Source organism: Ascaphus truei, chromosome 7 (genome assembly GCF_040206685.1).
Source record: "Ascaphus truei isolate aAscTru1 chromosome 7, aAscTru1.hap1, whole genome shotgun sequence".
In the NCBI taxonomy this organism is placed as follows: domain Eukaryota; kingdom Metazoa; phylum Chordata; class Amphibia; order Anura; family Ascaphidae; genus Ascaphus; species Ascaphus truei.
In genome coordinates this window covers 45,051,300-45,071,015 of record NC_134489.1, presented here as the reverse complement: position 1 = coordinate 45,071,015, position 19,716 = coordinate 45,051,300, and the positions used below count along the sequence as shown (strand labels likewise).

The following is a 19,716-nucleotide window of genomic DNA, read 5'->3' as shown; positions in this document are numbered from 1 at the left end:
CAAACCTAATTTGATTTCAGTGAAATGCGGTTTACATTTTTATGAAAGAGCTCTCATTTCCTGGTATATTTTTAGTAAAACCAATACAGGCAGTCCTCGGTTATCCGACAGAATGCGTTACTCAAAATGGCGTTGGATAGCGAAACGTTGTAAAGCGAAACACGTTTTCCCATAGGAACACTGTTTAAATGAAAGGTTCCGTTCCTGAAGGCATTTTGAATGCTAAAATACACAAAATATTTTACGCAGACAATAAGATATGCAGCACATACATAAATTATATAGTGCATATACTGTATTATATATATAATATAACATAATATATAATATAATATAAAAATATAATATATTATATAGTATAATATAGTATAATATATATATTATATACACATAAACAACTTTGCAAAGCGTCGTAAGAGCGTTGGATAAGCCGTTTTGGCGTTGTAAAAATGAACATAGGTATGCATTGCATAGCGTTGGATAAGCCATTCGTTGTAAAGCGAAGCGTTGTAAAACGAGGACTGCCTGTATAGATGAATCGGGATCTTGTTTGACGTGCAGAAGTGTTAAGGCAGATTTTGTGAATGGTATATGGCATTGTGAGAAAACCAAAACTTCCTGGGGTAAAATAATAGTAGTGTACCTATAAACAGACTTCTGGGTATCTCGTAGTCATACAAAACACAACCAAATGACCACAGGGGGTCACTCAAGTCCCAATGAGCTGCACTATAGATACACAAGGAAAGATAATGTTTCTTCTAAAAGATATATACTTATGTATCAACTATGTTTTACTGTTGTAATCATACTAATCATTCTGCGAGACAACATTCATGTTATGATGGTATATTTGTGCATTAATTTACATTTTTCTTATTTCAATTCACCAGTGAGAGCCCACCATTTGAGTTGTAATTTCTTTTAATGTATTCAATGTATATACCAGTATGGGCATTGTATACCTTCAGACCCACTGCTACCTATTTATTGATTTGTTTATTTACTCTCAATGCCAATTGTTTTATCTAAGTTAATCATTCACCTATTTGAACACATCAAGTGCATTTTATAAACATTACTTCATTAGTTAAACCACTGATAGCAAACCACTCCCTTTGCCCAGGATACCTAATGACACGCCTGCTCCAAAGAAATGTTTAATATATTCATTTATTCAAGCACTGGTTAGCCAAATCAGCAGGGTGTGTATGAGTACCTGGGAGGGGAGTGGTGCAGACCCATCCCTGATGAACTCACATCAAGTGAGGATACTAGTAGGAGCAGCAAAGAGCTAATACAGATTTCTGTAGTCAAATCCTGACCAACTCTGGACCTGCACTTGTACTCATACTGAGCAGAGGGGCTCAGAGGCGGACAAGCCTGACGAGAGCGGATCACGCGATACCAGGAAGTAACCCCGAGGCAAGCAGCTCACCCAGACACTGAAGGGAAAAGGCACCGACAGAAACGGCATCCCTGGGGAGGCTCAGCAGCAACTGCCTAGCAGCAGAGGTTTTGCAGAACTCAAACGGACACTTGTCCAGCATTGTTGGAGCCATTCAGCAGCCTGGTAGACTCCCTTGGGAAAACTACTGCCCTCATCTGCTCCTGCCACCAGCGGTCACAGAAGGAGAAAGTCTCAGACTCTACGGTCATGCAATTATAGTTTTCATTTTATTACACCCATTAGACAATCAATTTTATTTGCCCTCATATTTTTTGTCTACCTTCTATCCCACCATTGTCATATGTTCTTTTGACTCTACTGGGAGGTTTTAATATCCATCATTGTGTTGTGTGTATTTTAATATTCAAAGCTATTTATAAAGTATTTTTTCATCTATTTCTTGCGCCCGTCACTTTCTTTTTTTCTTTCTTTTAAGGTTCTCTCTATCCTGAGAGGAGTGGGGTATTCTCTCCTGTGGGGCAGCATCATCTACTTGTTGAACAGCACAACTACAGACATACCCCGTTTTAAGGACACTCACTTTAAGTACACTCGCGAGTAAGTACATATCGCCCAATAGGCAAACGGCAGCTCACGCATGCACCTGTCAGAACGTCCTGAACAGCAATACAGGCTCCCTACCTGTACTGAAGCTGAGCGAAGCTGTGCGCAAGCGGGGAGACTATAGAGCCTGTTACAAATGCGTTATTTACATCAGTTATGCACGTATATGATGATTGCAGTACAGTACATGCATCGATAAGTGGGAAAAGGTAGTGCTTCACTTTAAGTACATTTTCGCTTTACATACATGCTCCGGTCACATTGCGTACATTAATGCGGGGTATGCCTGTACTTAATATTCCTACACACATATGAAGATTATATACCTTTAGGACCACTGGGACTATATCTGTACTGACTTATGGTCTGCATTCCAAAGGGTTATAGCTATCAGTGATTTTATATCTATTTATTGGTCTTTTTTGCATCATTGAGTATATTTATCAGTTTTATTTTCATTCTTGCGCTTCTATTTTTGATCAACTGTGTTTTTAATTGATTTTATTACGTATATTTATATTTTTTCCAAGGCTCAGATCCTGTACCCCTAGACGTTTGTATTAGCCTATTGGACGGCTTGTTAGTTTAATATGCGGTATGGTTCTGATTGGCTGATATATTAGCAAGCCAGGGTACTTAAGTGTAACCACGGGACCACCCAATCACCTCCTGAAGAAGTGTCCAATGGACACGAAAACGCGTAGAGTGGTGAGATCATAGCTGCGCCTGGAGACGCATGACGACGTAACCCGGAAGCAGCGGGGCCGCTCCACGAGGACACTCGCATACAGAAGTTAAGGGAATAAGGTTTTCATTTTTTGGCAGCTGGACTTTCTTTTACTCCTTTTTACATCTTAAGGCATTTGTTTGTTCTGTCTGGAGTGGTGGTATTTATACCACGAGCCTTGTGGGGGTGTTTTTTTTTTATCTTTTGTGATCATATCGGATCATGTCTTTTATTTTGAGCTATATGTTTTTATGAGTCAATTTATAAAACATTTTATTGAATTTATTAATCTTTGTTTTTTCTTTTTTTGCGCCCCATTTGTGTGTTAACCCCTAGAGGTTTACCTAGTGTTCAGGGGGATAAGGGTGTATTGAGCCAAGCGCACCTCGGTGCATGTACCTCGATACATATTTTTCCCCATAGCTTCATGTTTACACTTGTCACAAAAGCGATGTCCCAGGCGACATTGATGCTTCTAAGTGAGCAGAGTAGATAACGGCAGAACAAACCGCCGCTTCCAGGCTTCCTAGTGCAGATAACGGGCGGGAGCAGCATTACTATAGGAGGAGAACCCTGTCACTTTGTATTATTATCATCGTTTGTTTCTAAAGCGCCAACATATGCCACAGAACGGTACAACGGGGTACAGAGCTATGTATATTACATAAACACAATGACATACCAAATAAGGGCATAGACTGTAAACTCTCATGAGCAGCAACTGCCTACTCTCCCCCCCTGCCTGCTCGCGCTCCCCTGCCTACTCTCCCCCCCCGCCTGCTCGCGCTCCCCTGCCTACTCTCCCCCCCTGCCTGCTCGCGCTCCCCTGCCTACTCTCCCCCCCGCCTGCTCGCGCTCCCCTGCCTACTCTCCCCCCCCTGCCTGCTCGCGCTCCCCTGCCTACTCTCCCCCCCCTGCCTGCTCGCGCTCCCCTGCCTACTCTCCCCCCCTGCCTGCTCGCGCTCCCCTGCCTACTCTCCCCCCCTGCCTGCTCGCGCTCCCCTGCCTACTCTCCCCCCGTCTGCTCACGCTCCCCTGCCTGCTCTCCCCCCCTGCCTGCTCGCGCTCCCCTGCCTACTCTCCCCCCCGCTCGCACCCCCTGCCTACTCTCCCCCCCTGCCTGCTCGCGCTCCCCTGCCTACTCTCCCCCCCGCTCGCACCCCCCTGCCTACTCTCCCCCCCTGCCTGCTCGCGCTCCCCTGCCTGCTCTCCCCCCCGCTCGCACCCCCCTGCCTACTCTCCACCCCCTTCCGCTCACGCCCCCCTGCCTACTCTCCAACCTCCCTGCTCTCGCCCCCCTGCCTACTCTCCCCCCGCTCACGCCCCCTCCTTACCTTGTCTTCGATGTCAAATGACGCTGCGGGATCACGTGACTGCATATTACCATGGCTATGTGACGTCATGTGACCCTGCAGCGTTATTTGATGCCACGTTGCTGAAGACAAGGTAAGGGACGTTGCAGGGGCCTCACGCGATCCCCCGGCACTTAATTTAAGTGCCTTGGGGAAGAGTGCAGGGCCTCTGCAACCGCCGCGCCCCCCCTGGGAAATCTTGGGGGTTGCGCTCCCCAGTTTGCACACTCCTGTTCTGGAGGCAATAAGGGGCAATATTGGAACAAAAGGTAAAGTGGCTGCACGTGGGACGGAGTATATATCTGGATGGAGTAAAGTGGCTGCTCGTGGGACGGAGTATATATTTGGATGGAGTAATGTAGCTGCTCGTGGGACGGAGTATATATCTGGATGGAGTAAAGTGGCTGCTCGTGGGACGGAGTATATATTTGGATGGAGTAAAGTAGCTGCTCGTGGGACGGAGTATATATCTGGATGGAGTAAAGTGGCTGCTCGAGGGACGTATATATCAGGATGGAGTAAAGTGATGTTCATACTGACCACTGGCAAGGAGACTGCAAGAGTCGCCTACTGTAGATCTGAAAACAAACTGAATTGTACGTTTTCTACTTTAACTTACTAGTAAAAACAACTCGGAAAGTAAGAATAATGTTGGAGTCGTGATCTCTGATTATATCCATCTCAGTGGTTGCAGAAGGACATTCAGTTATCCTGATTTACACTTCAGATTAAACGCTAGGATCCCCTGTGGTCAAAAGATTTGATAAAGACCCAGCTCCTGTGAGCCAGACTGGGCCAGTAACTTCCTATCATTGTTCTGGGAGTAATTGAATGAAAGCCCAAGACACACAACTGTAAGGTATTTGTAACTGAAAGACCCAAGATTTCAGTATTAGAATTAATAACAGAAAAAAGAAAGTGCTGGTGAAAAGTTTAGCAGCTGTAGTGTGCCCACAATCTCTGTGTTTGGGACATAGCTCACCTGGATATTCCTCTTGATGATGTCCCTGGTTAGCTGCACTTTTCCCGTGCTGGGGTCCACCCCTGCGAGTGGCACCATGACTTCTCCAATGATGTCATCGCGGGAGAAACGGTCAAAGCTTAGTACTAGGAAGTGAAGGACCAAGTCCTGCAGCTGGCTGTAAGGTATGCCATAGAATGTGAAGGTCTCATCAAAGACTGGATCGAGGGTCTTGCGCAGAACCCTGGTCTTCACCCGGTGCTTCTTGTCTGGTAGGATAGTCATCTTGATGTAGGGGTCAGAGCCCTGCGTGTGCTCGTCCATCACAGGCAGCCCATGAGCCTCTTGGATGTTCACCACCAAGGCCTTTTTGGGAAAGTTGTAATCCACTGAGAGGGTCAGTGCCCCAAGCATGATCTCATCATCTGGAGAAGAGGGGGATGATGTTTTGCTGCCACCAGAAATCAAGCTCTGACCTGGGCTTATTTCATCCCCATAGTCCACTTTGATGGGCAACTGATCCATGCAGGTGGCTGTGGCTAGTCCATTTGGACCCTTCTCAGAACTCATCAAACCAGCCTCAGCTGCATCCACCAATAGGTTCCCCCGGGCAGTGTCATTGTCGGCTGGTTCCTTTTCCCTGCGGGTGCGGAGGTTCTTATTTTTGTTGCTCAGGGTCTCCGGGTAGATGCTAATCCCCTTAAGCATGTGTATGAACTTGTACGGTGGGTTTCTATGCTTCTTCTCTGCCCGGTGGTGGCAACAGGTCCAGACAAGGACTGTCACCGAGACTGACACCACCAGAACCGTAGCTCCAATGAATCCTGCTGCTATTGGGGACATATCTGCAAAAGAGAGAACGCTTTTAGAAAACGTCATCATGATGTCCACAGTGGAGTACTGGGGGATAAGCGTCCATTCACATGTATCTATGTCTAACAAGGAGAAAATATTCCCGTCGCTGAAATCCTTCATTCTTACTCCGCAATATACCCTCAATAAAACAGGCATTCGCATTGATGCCAAAATGTATTATATACTGAGGGTTAGCTCTTTTTAATATTGATATGTTGGTATAGGCCTACACAGAGTCACCAGACGTCCTGTATATATACAGGATTTTCCCTTATTTCATTGACGTGTCCCGTTGTCCTGGAAAAGTCTGTCGGGACGCAGAATTGCCCCCGTATTTTAGCGCCTTCATGTGAAATGCCTGAACTTAAAATTACCGTAATGAAATCTGCCATAAAAACGTAGATTTCTACTTGTGTAATAGCTCCTTTTTCTGATAGACTTCGCCTTACTACAATTTGTATGTAATAAAGTTAAGAAACGGTTTGGTCATCTCATAATACCCTGACCCCCACCCCTTATAGGCGTAGGTGTAGAGGTGTTAGAATGCTCTGAATAATTGTAACAATGATATGTATATTTATTTATACTGTACATACAGATTATCACGCAGAGAAGCTGCTGGACTCACTCAAGAACACAGCTTTTTGGCGAAGGCTGTACATTAGGGTTGCCAGGTGTCCAGTATTGAACCGGACTGTCCTGTATTTGGACACTCTGTCCAGTAAAAGACTAGCGGTAATACTGGGCATGTATGTGTATACCGGTATTACCTCTCTGAACATGTATGTGTATACCGGTATTACCTCTCTGAACATGTATGTGTATACCGGTATTACCTCTCTGAACATGTATGTGTATAGCGGTATTACCTCTCTGAACATGTATGTGTATAGCGGTATTACCTCTCTGGACACGTATGTGTATAGCGGTATTACCTCTCTGGACACGTATGTGTATACCGGTATTACCTCTCTGGACACGTATGTGTATACCGGTATTACCTCTCTGAACATGTATGTGTATACCGGTATTACCTCTCTGAACATGTATGTGTATACCGGTATTACCTCTCTGAACATGTATGTGTATACCGGTATTACCTCTCTGAACATGTATGTGTATACCGGTATTACCTCTCTGGACATGTATGTGTATAGCGGTATTACCTCTCTGGACACGTATGTGTATAGCGGTATTACCTCTCTGGACACGTATGTGTATACCGGTATTACCTCTCTGGACATGTATGTGTATACCGGTATTACGTCTCTGGACATGTATGTGTATACCGGTATTACCTCTCTGGACATGTATGTGTACACCGGTATTACCTCTCTGGACATGTATGTGTATACCGGTATTACCTCTCTGGGCATGTATGTGTACACCGGTATTACGTCTCTGGACATGTATGTGTACACCGGTATTACCTCTCTGGACATGTATGTGTACACCGGTATTACCTCTCTGGACATGTATGTGTATAGCGGTATTACCTCTCTGGACATGTATGTGTACACCGGTATTACCTCTCTGGACATGTATGTGTATACCGGTATTACCTCTCTGGACATGTATGTGTATACCGGTATTACCTCTCTGGACATGTATGTGTATACCGGTATTACCTCTATGGACATGTATGTGTATACCGGTATTACCTCTCTGGACATGTATGTGTATACCGGTATTACCTCTCTGGACATGTATGTGTATACCGGTATTACCTCTCTGGACATGTATGTGTATACCGGTATTACCTCTCTGGACATGTATGTGTATACCGGTATTACCTCTCTGGACATGTATGTGTATACCGGTATTACCTCTCTGGACATGTATGTGTATACCGGTATTACCTCTCTGAACATGTATGTGTATACCGGTATTACCTCTCTGGACATGTATGTGTATACCGGTATTACCTCTCTGGACATGTATGTGTATACCGGTATTACCTCTCTGGACATGTATGTGTATACCGGTATTACCTCTCTGGACATGTATGTGTATACCGGTATTACCTCTCTGGACATGTATGTGTACACCGGTATTACCTCTCTGGACATGTATGTGTATACCGGTGTTACCTCTCTGGACATGTATGTGTACACCGGTATTACCTCTCTGGACATGTATGTGTATACCGGTATTACCTCTCTGGACATGTATGTGTATACCGGTATTACCTCTCTGGACATGTATGTGTACACCGGTATTACCTCTCTGGACATGTATGTGTACACCGGTATTACCTCTCTGGGTGTGTATGTGTACACCGGTATTACCTCTCTGGACATGTATGTGTATAGCGGTATTACCTCTCTGGACATGTATGTGTACACCGGTATTACCTCTCTGGACATGTATGTGTACACCGGTATTACCTCTCTGGACATGTATGTGTATACCGGTATTACCTCTCTGGACACGTATGTGTATAGCGGTATTACCTCTCTGGACACGTATGTGTATAGCGGTATTACCTCTCTGGACACGTATGTGTATAGCGGTATTACCTCTCTGGGCGTGTATGTGTATAACGGTATTACCTCTCCGGGCGTGTATGTGTATAACGGTATTACCTCTCTGGACATGTATGTGTATACCGGTATTACCTCTCTGGGCATGTATGTGTATACCGGTATTACCTCTCTGGGCATGTATGTGTATACCGGTATTACCTCTCTGGGCATGTATGTGTACACCGGTATTACCTCTCTGGGCATGTATGTGTATACCGGTATTACCTCTCTGGATTTAGTGACCTGACCGGGTTGGGGCCCGCAGGATTTCCCTGTGCAGGGTGAGAGAAGGGCTGGTGCCAGGGGTCTGGGCAGCTTCATCCATCCTGATTGGCTGCTGCTGGGTAATGCAGCCAATCAGAAGGTGGTGTCAGGAGCCTGGGGTTGGGGCCAAGGAGAGGAGGAAACAGCATGGAGAGGTGTGTGTCTCTGGTGCACGTCGCAACTTTCACCATTGTGTCTATTATTTTTGGAGAAGCCACCTGGCAACCCGAACTGCACGACTTTCCATGACAACGTATAACTTGTTCCTCACCATCCGTAAAGGGGTAATTATCCTACTGGGACAAATGCAGCCACACTGGAGGTATTAAACCTGAAAACACGCTTTAGTCCCGCATAACACATACCTGAAACCCAATCTCTCCTTACCTACCCCGGAACAAGAAAACCAATGCCAGAAGACCGCTTGCCACTCATGCACACGGGCACCCACTCGGCAGTTCCCTGGGCTTGGAGAACGAGGTATGACCACAGTAAAAACAAATATATCAGGCCGACAAGAATATGTGCAGAATAGAGAAGTTTGTATACCATTTATTCAGACAGTGTATATGTGCTTGTTCCCCGCTCACATTTACCCCATATAACTCAATCTTTATTAAACACATAGGCCCATGTTATGTAAGTAGTGCTATGACTTAAGTCACGTTCTGATGCAGGAAACACCTTACAGCCCATTAAGGTGAACGAGTCTCCCTACATTAGATATAGGGCTGTCTGAGTCACAGGGTCATCCCATCTAACATAGAGAATAAGACCCCCACATTCTTCTAATGTTTTAATAATGATTCCCAATCATTAATAATCCTAATGACTATATAATACCTTCATGATTGAAATCCCTTTAGGGCTGGAGACCATATTATGCTGAAATAGAAGGGTTTTTATTAATGCTTTTATCTGCAGGACGTTGGCCATTACATGATGTCTGAACAGCCCGCAATGAATATATTGCTGGGAACCTGTCACCCTCTCATTGCTATATGAAGTAGTGAGTGCTGGCAAATTGGAAACGGCTCTTCTGAAGTGCCTCATGACAGGACAGCAGGAGTATGATAGCACCGTGTGTAGCACTTTGTGAGCTAACGGCAGAGAATAGTCTGAAGTACATCACAGAGCCGTTTTATTACAGCCACTCTCAGATGTCATATTTAGGTAAATTACATGTATAACCCGCCCCAAATAGGCGACGGGTGTGTGCTTCAAAATCTGCAGTGCAAACACTGTCAGGAAAGCAGTGCGGAAAATTGTGACTCACCATACAATAGGTAAATTACATGTACAACCCGCCCCAAATGGGCGTCTCCCAGTATCACCGCGCCTCCGAGCATCCCCGCACTTCGCAGCATCACTGCACCTCTGCCCCTCTCAGCATCACTGCGCCCCTGATGGTATCCCATGTAAATGAATGAGATGGTATCCCGTGTGAATGAATGAGATGGTATCCCGTGTGAATGAATGAGATGGTATCCCGTGAGAATGAATGAGATGGTATCCCGTGAGAATGAAAGAGATGGTATCCTGTGTGAATGAATGAGATGGTATCCCGTGTGAATGAATGAGATGGTATCCCGTGTGAATGAATGAGATGGTATCCCGTGTGAATGAATGAGTGTATCCCGTGTGAATGAATGAGAGTGTATCCCGTGTGAATGAATGAGATGGTATCCCGTGTGAATGAATGAGATGGTATCCCGTGTGAATGAATGAGATGGTATCCCGTGAGAATGAAAGAGATGGTATCCTGTGTGAATGAATGAGATGGTATCCCGTGTGAATGAATGAGATGGTATCCCGTGTGAATGAATGAGATGGTATCCCGTGTGAATGAATGAGTGTATCCCGTGTGAATGAATGAGAGTGTATCCCGTGTGAATGAATGAGATGGTATCCCGTGTGAATGAATGAGATGGTATCCCGTGTGAATGAATGAGATGGTATCCCGTGTGAATGAATGAGATGGTATCCCGTGAGAATGAAAGAGATGGTATCCTGTGTGAATGAATGAGATGGTATCCCGTGTGAATGAATGAGATGGTATCCCGTGTGAATGAATGAGTGTATCCCGTGTGAATGAATGAGAGTGTATCCCGTGTGAGTGAATGAGTGTATCCCTTGTGAGTGAATGAGAGTGTATCCCGTGTGAATGAATGAGATGGTATTCCGTGTGAATGAATGAATGAATTATGAATTTGTGTGAATGAAGGAGATGGTATCCGAAGGAAATGGTATCCCGTGTGAATGAAGGAGATGGTATCCCGTGTGAATGAAGGAGATGGTATCCCGTGTGAATGAAGGAGATGGTATCCCGTGTGAATAAAGGATATGGTATCCCGTGTGAATGAAGGAGATGGTATCCCGTGTGAATGAAGGAGATGGTATCCCGTGTAAATGAAGGAGATGGTATCCTGTGTAAATGAATGAGATGGTATCGCGTGTGAATGAAGGAGATGGTATCCCGTGAGAATGAAGGAGATGGTATCCCGTGTGAATGAAGGAGATGGTATCCCGTGTGAATGAGATGGTATCCCGTGTGAATGAGATGGTATCCCGTGTGAATGAATGAGATGGTATCCCGTGTGAATGAATGAGATGGTATCCCGTGAGAATGAATGAGATGGTATCCCGTGAGAATGAATGAGATGGTATCCTGTGTAAATGAATGAGATGGTATCGCGTGTGAATGAATGAGATGGTATCCCGTGTGAATGAATGAGATGGTATCCCGTGAGAATGAAAGAGATGGTATCCTGTGTGAATGAATGAGATGGTATCCCGTGTGAATGAATGAGATGGTATCCCGTGTGAATGAATGAGTGTATCCCGTGTGAATGAATGAGAGTGTATCCTGTGTGAGTGAATGAGTGTATCCCTTGTGAGTGAATGAGAGTGTATCCTGTGTGAATGAATGAGATGGTATTCCGTGTGAATGAATGAATGAATTATGAATTTGTGTGAATGAAGGAGATGGTATCCGAAGGAAATGGTATCCCGTGTGAATGAAGGAGATGGTATCCCGTGTGAATGAAGGAGATGGTATCCTGTGTGAATGAAGGAGATGGTATCCCGTGTGAATGAAGGAGATGGTATCCCGTGTGAATAAAGGATATGGTATCCCGTGTGAATGAAGGAGATGGTATCCCGTGTAAATGAAGGAGATGGTATCCCGTGTAAATGAATGAGATGGTATCGCGTGTGAATGAAGGAGATGGTATCCCGTGAGAATGAATGAGATGGTATCCCGTGTGAATGAAGGAGATGGTATCCCGTGTGAATGAGATGGTATCCCGTGTGAATGAGATGGTATCGCGTGTGAATGAATGAGATGGTATCCCGTGTGAATGAATGAGATGGTATCCCGTGAGAATGAATGAGATGGTATCCCGTGAGAATGAATGAGATGGTATCCTGTGTAAATGAATGAGATGGTATCGCGTGTGAATGAATGAGATGGTATCCCGTGTGAATGAATGAGATGGTATCCCGTGTGACTGAATGAGATGGTATCCCGTGTGAATGAATGAGATGGTATCCCGTGTGAATGAATGAGATGGTATCCCGTGTGAATGAATGAGATGGTATCCCGTGAGAATGAATGAGATGGTATCCCGTGAGAATGATTGAGATGGTATCCCGTGTGAATGAATGAGATGGTATCCCGTGAGAATGAATGAGATGGTATCCCGTGAGAATGAATGAGATGGTATCCTGTGAGAATGATTGAGATGGTATCCCGTGTGAATGAATGAGATGGTATCCCGTGTGAATGAATGAGATGGTATCCCGTGTGAATGAATGAGATGGTATCCTGTGTGAATGAATGAGATGGTATCCCGTGTGAATGAATGAGATGGTATCCCGTGTGAATGAATGAGATGGTATCCCGTGTGAATGAATGAGATGGTATCCCGTGTGAATGAATGGGATGGTATCCTGTGAGAATGAATGAGATGGTATCCCGTGAGAATGAATGAGATGGTATCCCGTGTGAATGAATGAGCTAGTATCCTGTGTGAATGAATGAGATGGTATTTCGTGTGAATGAATGGGATGGTATCCCGTGACAATGAATGTATCTTACATTATTTCTGTAGAGAACTGAAGGTAAGGATGATTATTTATCAATGTTTCCTGACTTGAAAACTGTCGAAACAAATTGTAACACAAATCAAATGAACGAAATGTGATTGTTATCTGTGATCCATCTTGTTTTGCCAGCAGAAAGCTTTGATACATAACCTCACTGAGCTGAGAGGAGTATTATCCGGAATATATCACTGGACTAGCAAAGCCATACATTGTTGTGCTGGAAATGTGTGTGGGTAAAAGGCCAACAGAACAATATGGATGTTTGCTCAGGAGAGAGGGTCTCCTTCCTCTGGAAAATACTGATCTGGAATGAATGGAGTGAACGAGGCCTGGAAATGTATGGGGTGACCATCGGGTATCTCGGGAAAGGGCCGTTTCTCGCAATCTCTGGCGATATATTTATTTTTGTTCTTCTCTTGTGTAATGACAAACCTGTTTCGTGTTTATTTAGTGACCAGTGAAGAGGATGTTGGACACTCGCATGTATTAGTGACAGAGAAAATGCAGGAGACAGGAGTCATGTGAATACAAACGTAGATTATAACATCAGGGACATGTTCCTCTCACCCCCTCCTAATACACAGACATCAGGGACATGTTCCTCTCACCCCCTCCTAATACACAGACATCGGGGACATGTTCCTCTCACCCCCTCCTAATACACACACATCAGGGACACGTTACCTCCCCCCCCCCCCCATCTAATACACAGGCATCAGGGACATGTTCCTCTCACCCCCTCCTAATACACACACATCAGGGACACGTTACCTCCCCCCCCCCCCCCATCTAATACACAGGCATCAGGGACACGTACCTCTCCCCCCCTCCTAATACACAGACATCAGGGACACGTACCTCTCCCCCCCTCCTAATACACAGACATCAGGGACACGTACCTCTCCCCCCCTCCTAATACACAGACATCAGGGACACGTACCTCTCCCCCCTCCTAATACACAGACATCAGGGACACGTACCTCTGCCCCCCCCCTCCTAATACACAGACATCAGGGACATGTACCTCTCACCCCCTCCTAATACACAGGCATCAAGGACACGTACCTTTCATTCCCTCCTAATACACAGACCTCTCACCTCTCCTAATACACAGACATCAGGGACACATATTTATGAACCCCCACACAGAGACATCCCCAACTAAAACTAAAGCTGTCTCACATTTTAACCAGGTCTGTAACGGTTACATGCGCCTATAATATATATTATCTCTTACTGTGCATGCAATGTCTGGTATAGGCCGTGATTATACCAAAAATCGCCGGCGGCGAGCGCGGCTGAAAAACAAATTGCTGTAATCAAATTAAAGTAAACATACCTCACATGCCGCGTATACTGCCAAGCGTCAGCCGCATGAAGAGACAGCAAAAATGTTTTCTTGAGGCGATGGCCGCGTCACATGAGCGGTTCAGCCAATGAGGGTGAACCTCTCACGGCCACGGCTCCGCCACGCCTCCCTGTATGTTCAAGATGCCGCTCGGTGGCAGCGCTGGGTGACGTCACCGGATTGCGCTGCCGCTCAGCGGCATCTGGTATAATCAAGGCCATATAATGTATAACCCTGCAAACCTAATGTAACCAGGTATTATTTGTCACCATAAGGCTGGGATTATACCAAGAGCTGCAGGCGGCAGCGCTATTCTGTGACGTCACGCAGCGCTGCCGCCGAGCAGCATCTTGGTTATACCGGGTGGGAGACAGGGCAGCGGAGGCGTGGCCATGAACGGCTCGCCCTCATTGGCTGAACCGCTCACGTGACACATCCTTCGCAAGAAAAAAACTAATTTGTCAGCCTCTTCCCCAGCCGCCCGCTTTGCAGTGCGGCGCGGCCGTCGCCTGCGGTATGAGCACTTTCATTGGATTTGTGCTACGCTTGTTGTTCGGTATAATCACGGCCTAACTCTGTGCGTGAGAACGAGAGCTAACTCTCAATGTGTCACTTGGTAACACGTTATACATAAATATGCCCTCTCACATACATTAATATCATTAGAATAAACTATATACATAATTGGGTGGCTAAGACCACATGGTGCATAATATGTTATTCTCTTACGTCATGTGTGTGCTATGGTTCTGAAAGTGTGTAATATATCTACATGATTTTACTATGTATGAATATTCAGATACACCGTGTTTGGACCCCTGCCGTTATCAGGGCGCTGGGAAGATCTGGCATTGAGGTGTGTGACATATACCCTCAGTATGCAGCCGTCTCAGTATACAGGCCTCCTCTATACAGATCCCTCAGTATACAGCTGTCTCAGTATACAGGCCTCCTCACTACACAGATCCCTCAGTATACAGCCTCCTCACTATACAGCCTTGCACACAGTGACTCCCAGTGCTGACAGGATAGAGGTGTGGGAGCTTAGCACACTGGGACCTCCCACGTCGGGGGAGCTGCCCAACTGCATCCCCCCCTCCCTCCATCCCCCCAGCCCCGGGAGTCCGGAGCGCCCAGAACCTGAGCAGGGAGATAAGAATAAACATCACGTCATGTCAGTGCCATGAGGCCCAGCATTACATAGCACCGTGTACAGGGACAGCCACGCCTTGTACCGGGCAAGAGGCAGGGGGCACGGAGCTGCTGGGGGGGCACAGACCTCTGGGGGGGAGGGAACAGAGTTGTTGGGGGGGGGGGAGGGGGGCCTGACACAGAGCCTGAATATCCCCCCCAGCCCCTGACACAGAGCCTGAATATCCCCCCCAGCCCCTGACACAGAGCCTGAATATCCCCCCCAGCCCCTGACACAGAGCCTGAATATCCCCCCCAGCCCCTGACACAGAGCCTGAATATCCCCCCCAGCCCCTGACACAGAGCCTGAATATCCCCCCCAGCCCCTGACAGAGCCCGAATATCGCCCCCCAGCCCCTGAATATCCCCCCCAGCCCCTGAATATCCCCCCCAGCCCCCGACAGAGCCTGAATATCCCCCCCAGCCCCCCCGACACAGAGCCTGAATATCCCCCCCACCCCCAACAGAGCCTGAATATCCCCCCCACCCCCCGACACAGAGCCTGAATATCCCCACCACCCCCCGACACAGAGCCTGAATATCCCCCCCACCCCCGACACAGAGCCTGAATATCCCCCCCACCCCCCCGACACAGAGCCTGAATATCCCCCCCACCCCCCCGACACAGAGCCTGAATATCCCCCCCACCCCCGACACAGAGCCTGAATATCCCCCCCCGACAAAGAGCCTGAATATCCCCCCCCCACCCCCGACACAGAGCCTGAATATCCCCCCCCGACAAAGAGCCTGAATATCCCCCCCCCCACCCCCGACACAGAGCCTGAATATCCCCCCCCCCACCCCCGACACAGAGCCTGAATATCCCCCCGCCCCACCCCGACACAGAGCCTGAATATCCCCCCCCCCCCCCCTGACACAGAGATGGAAACGCACATAACGGAGCCTGGCATCATCTCGTGACATGCCCAGAAATCCCAATAACAGGAGCCCAGCTTCGCCTAAAGGTTTCTGTACTTACCGAAGCTTGGTCTGAGGTTGGTGATCTCCGCCATGCTGGCTGGGTGTTGGGGAGGCTGAGCTGGGTGTGGGGGGGGGGCTGAGCTGGCTGGGTGTCGGGGGGGGGGGGGGCTGAGTTGGCTGGGTGTGGGGGCTGAGCTGCCTGGGTATGGGGGGGGGTGCTGGATGTGGGGGCTGAGCTGGCTGGGTATGGGGGGGTGCTGACTGGGTGTGGGGGGAGCTGGCTGAGTGTGGTAGGGCTGATCTGGCTGAGTGAGGGTGGCTCCTTACTTCATGTCTTCCCTCTGCCTCCTGGAGATGCTGAGAGATGCAGCAGCTGCCTGGTCCTGATGCAAGCTCTGGCCACGCCCACTGCCCGGAACTTCCCGAGCACACGAGCCCAGAGCCGAAGATCTGCCGCCATGCTTGTACACCCAGACACACCTTAATCTTATTGTGGTGCCCATTCTGAGAATGAAAACTTTTCTTACAATGATAAAAATCTACTTAACATCACTCTGAACCGGATATATTGTGAGAGATACGCGATTTCGTAGGCAAACACTTCCGCGTGCCTGAACAGAACTCTGGTGTTACGGGGTGAGTGTACCAAGATGGCCGCGGAATTGCGAGTTTTTCCTGACAGCTGCACACGTGTCAACTGCACATGTGACCGTACACTGCACACGTGACTCTACACTGCCAGCCACAGGAAAACACACTGCCCTTCCCAGGTGTCACTGCTAGGACCACCCTGCCCAGGTGTCACCTCTAACACCCTCCTGCCCAGGTGTCACCGCTAAGACTGCCCAGGTGTCACCTCTAAGACCGCCCTGCCCAGGTGTCACCGCTAGGACCTCCCTGCCCAGGTGTCACCACTAGGACCGCCCTGCCCAGTTTTCACCGCTAGGACCGCCCTGCCCAGGTGTCACCGCTGGGACTGCCCTGCCCAGTTGTCACCGCTAGGACCGCCCTGCCCAGGTGTCACCGCTAGGACCGCCCTGCCCAGGTGTTACCGCTTGGACTGCCCTGCCCAGGTGTACTGTATGTATGTCTTTATTTATATATAGCGCCATTAGTGTACATAGCGCTTCACAGCAGTAATACGCGTGACAATCATATAAATAACAAATAACACATAAAGGGAAGAAGTGCTTTAGACATAAAAGTAACATTTCGGAAGAGGAGTCCCTGCTCTGAAGAGCTTACAATCTAATTGGTAGGTTGGAAGAACAGAGACAGTAGGAAGGTGTTCTGGTGAGTGCGTCTGTAAGGGGCCACGGTCGATGTATAGCTCCCCTGCCCTGTTCCTGCCTTCCTTCTTGGGCCCCTGCCTGGACCTCGATGATCGTGCTTGCCACCTGCCACCGAACCCTGCCTGTGACCCAACGATCATTTCCTGTCGCCTGCCACTGACCTCAGCCTGTGACCACGACGATACTTGCCTGCCGCCTGTCACCGAACCCTGCTTGTAACCCCGACGCTCCTTGCATTCCCTGCTGTTCCGGCCATTGAGGTCCTCTCTGCTCCTGGAGCCCTGTGACAATGTCTAGGAAAGACGGTATAGTTTTGACATGATAAAATTACTCTGAATGTCAAAGGGCTAAACAATCCCAAAAAAAAGAAAACTAACTTTGCACGTGCCGTGTGGATATAGCGGGGGAACGTGCCATGTGGATATAGCGGGGGAACGTGCCGTGTGGATATGGCGGGAGAACGTGCAGTGTGGATATAGCGGGGGAACGTGCAGTGTGGCTATAGCGGGAGAACGTGCAGTGTGGATATAGCGGGAGAAAGTGCAGTGTGGATATAGCGGGGTAACGTGTGAGAGCCAGTCAGGGTAACATCATGGCATAGATAGACACGCAGCAGTCTGAGGTAACCAGGAAAATGGCTACCTGTCTGTGGTAATAAAGAAGGATCATTCACTACCAACAAGGTAGTGTGTTATTGTGAAGCTGTAACGCATAGCTCACCACAAACGAAGCGCGACCGCGGTGCTGAGGTAGGGAATTGGTTAACGCCGACCCACAGCCACGCGGGCGCGCCTAGGATGTAGAGTAGTCGTTCAAGCCAGGTCAGGGTTACAGATTGGAGAATGGTTAAAGTACTTGCCAGGTTCAGGAGCGGAGAGTTGCGGATTGTCGGAGTGCGTAGCCAAGTTCGGGATTGGAGAATAGCGGATAGTCGGGGTACGTAGCCAGGTTCAGGATAGGAGGATGTCGGATCGTTGGAGTACTTAGCCAAGGTCAGGACTGGAGACAGGAGAATGGTCGTATAAGCCGGATCAGGAGTGGAGAGAAGCGGAGTTCAAGGTACTAGCAGGGTTCAGGCAACAAGAGGTTAACAGGCAGGCAAGGCAAGGTCTCAGGAACAAGAATGCAGTAAGGCACGGCGTCACACTGACTATGCTCAGCAAGGAGGCCAGGGGGCTGGCGCTTCACGAGGCCAGGGGGTGGAGCATGGAGTGAGCGTCACTCCCACGCCGATTCTTAGGGCAAGGGGGGCGGGATCAATCTCACACCGACCCGCGCGTGTCATGGAGGTCAGGGGTCGGAGCCGAGAACGCGCGTCAGTCCCACGGCGATCCTGACTTTCACCAGAGCGGGGGCGGGGCTTGAATGGCGCGTCAGCAGGGAGGCTGGCCGAACGCACCAGTCGTGCGTCAGAGAGGGAGGCGGGATCCGAATCCGTGGGATCCGAAACCCCGAGCGCCCACCACAGAAGGCCCGCCGGGGTGAGGAGACTGTCTGCGACCGCCAGGATGGCGAATCCTCACAGAAGCATAAACACAGACATAACAATGGCGACGACCACTAAACCCACAATAATGTCACTAGGCCTCAGGCAGTAACCCCACAACAATGTCACTAGGCCTCAGGCAGTATTCCTCTATACATAAGGATGGAATTGTACAATCCTGCAGCCAATGATAACCCTGTGAAATAAGCTGAAAGCAATAGCGTTACTTTTCTCTCTTAGAGGCTGGTGGCGCGTGCAGCTGAATTCCCTGGTCTGCAGAGAGCTGCCGGGGGAAAGACCGGGGGGGGCGCGGCCGTGACGTCACCCGACAGGTTCACCCTCATTGGCTGAACCGCCAATTTTCTTGAGAGCAGGAGTTTCTGTCGGCATAGCGCGGCGGCCCCTCCTCGCAGCGGGCCCGGCCCCATTATGGGGCAGCTCTTATCCCTGCAGCGTCCGCCACAGCGGGCGCTGCAGTAGCCTGGCCTTAGAAAGGATTGAAACAATCACTAAGCATTTATGTAGCAGGACAGCCAAGGATAAATATATGTCACTATGGCTCTCATCGGCAGCATGCAGGAATTTCATGTTGAAACAGACAATTGGTCTATTTGGAGCGAACGGCTCAACCAATATTTAGTTTCAAATGCTGTAAGTGATGACAAAAAAGTGC

General features: G+C 48.2%; 1 protein-coding gene across 3 annotated transcripts in view; it reads right to left on the bottom strand.

Annotated features, from left to right (window-relative positions):
* Nucleotides 1-16,668, bottom strand: part of SYT11 (synaptotagmin 11) — a 33,013-nt gene extending 16,345 nt beyond the window's left edge. For 2 of the 3 annotated variants that reach the window (XM_075608157.1, XM_075608158.1), the window contains exons 1-2: nucleotides 16,324-16,668; nucleotides 5,076-5,899 (exon numbers count right to left, since the gene is read on the bottom strand). In XM_075608157.1, the coding sequence (XP_075464272.1) occupies nucleotides 5,076-5,899; nucleotides 16,324-16,357 (858 nt within the window). In that variant the 5' untranslated portion in view covers nucleotides 16,358-16,668. The remainder of the gene's footprint in view (nucleotides 1-5,075; nucleotides 5,900-16,323) is intronic. The other variant, XM_075608159.1, reaches the window with a different exon arrangement.
* Nucleotides 16,669-19,716: the final 3,048 nt, after the last annotated feature.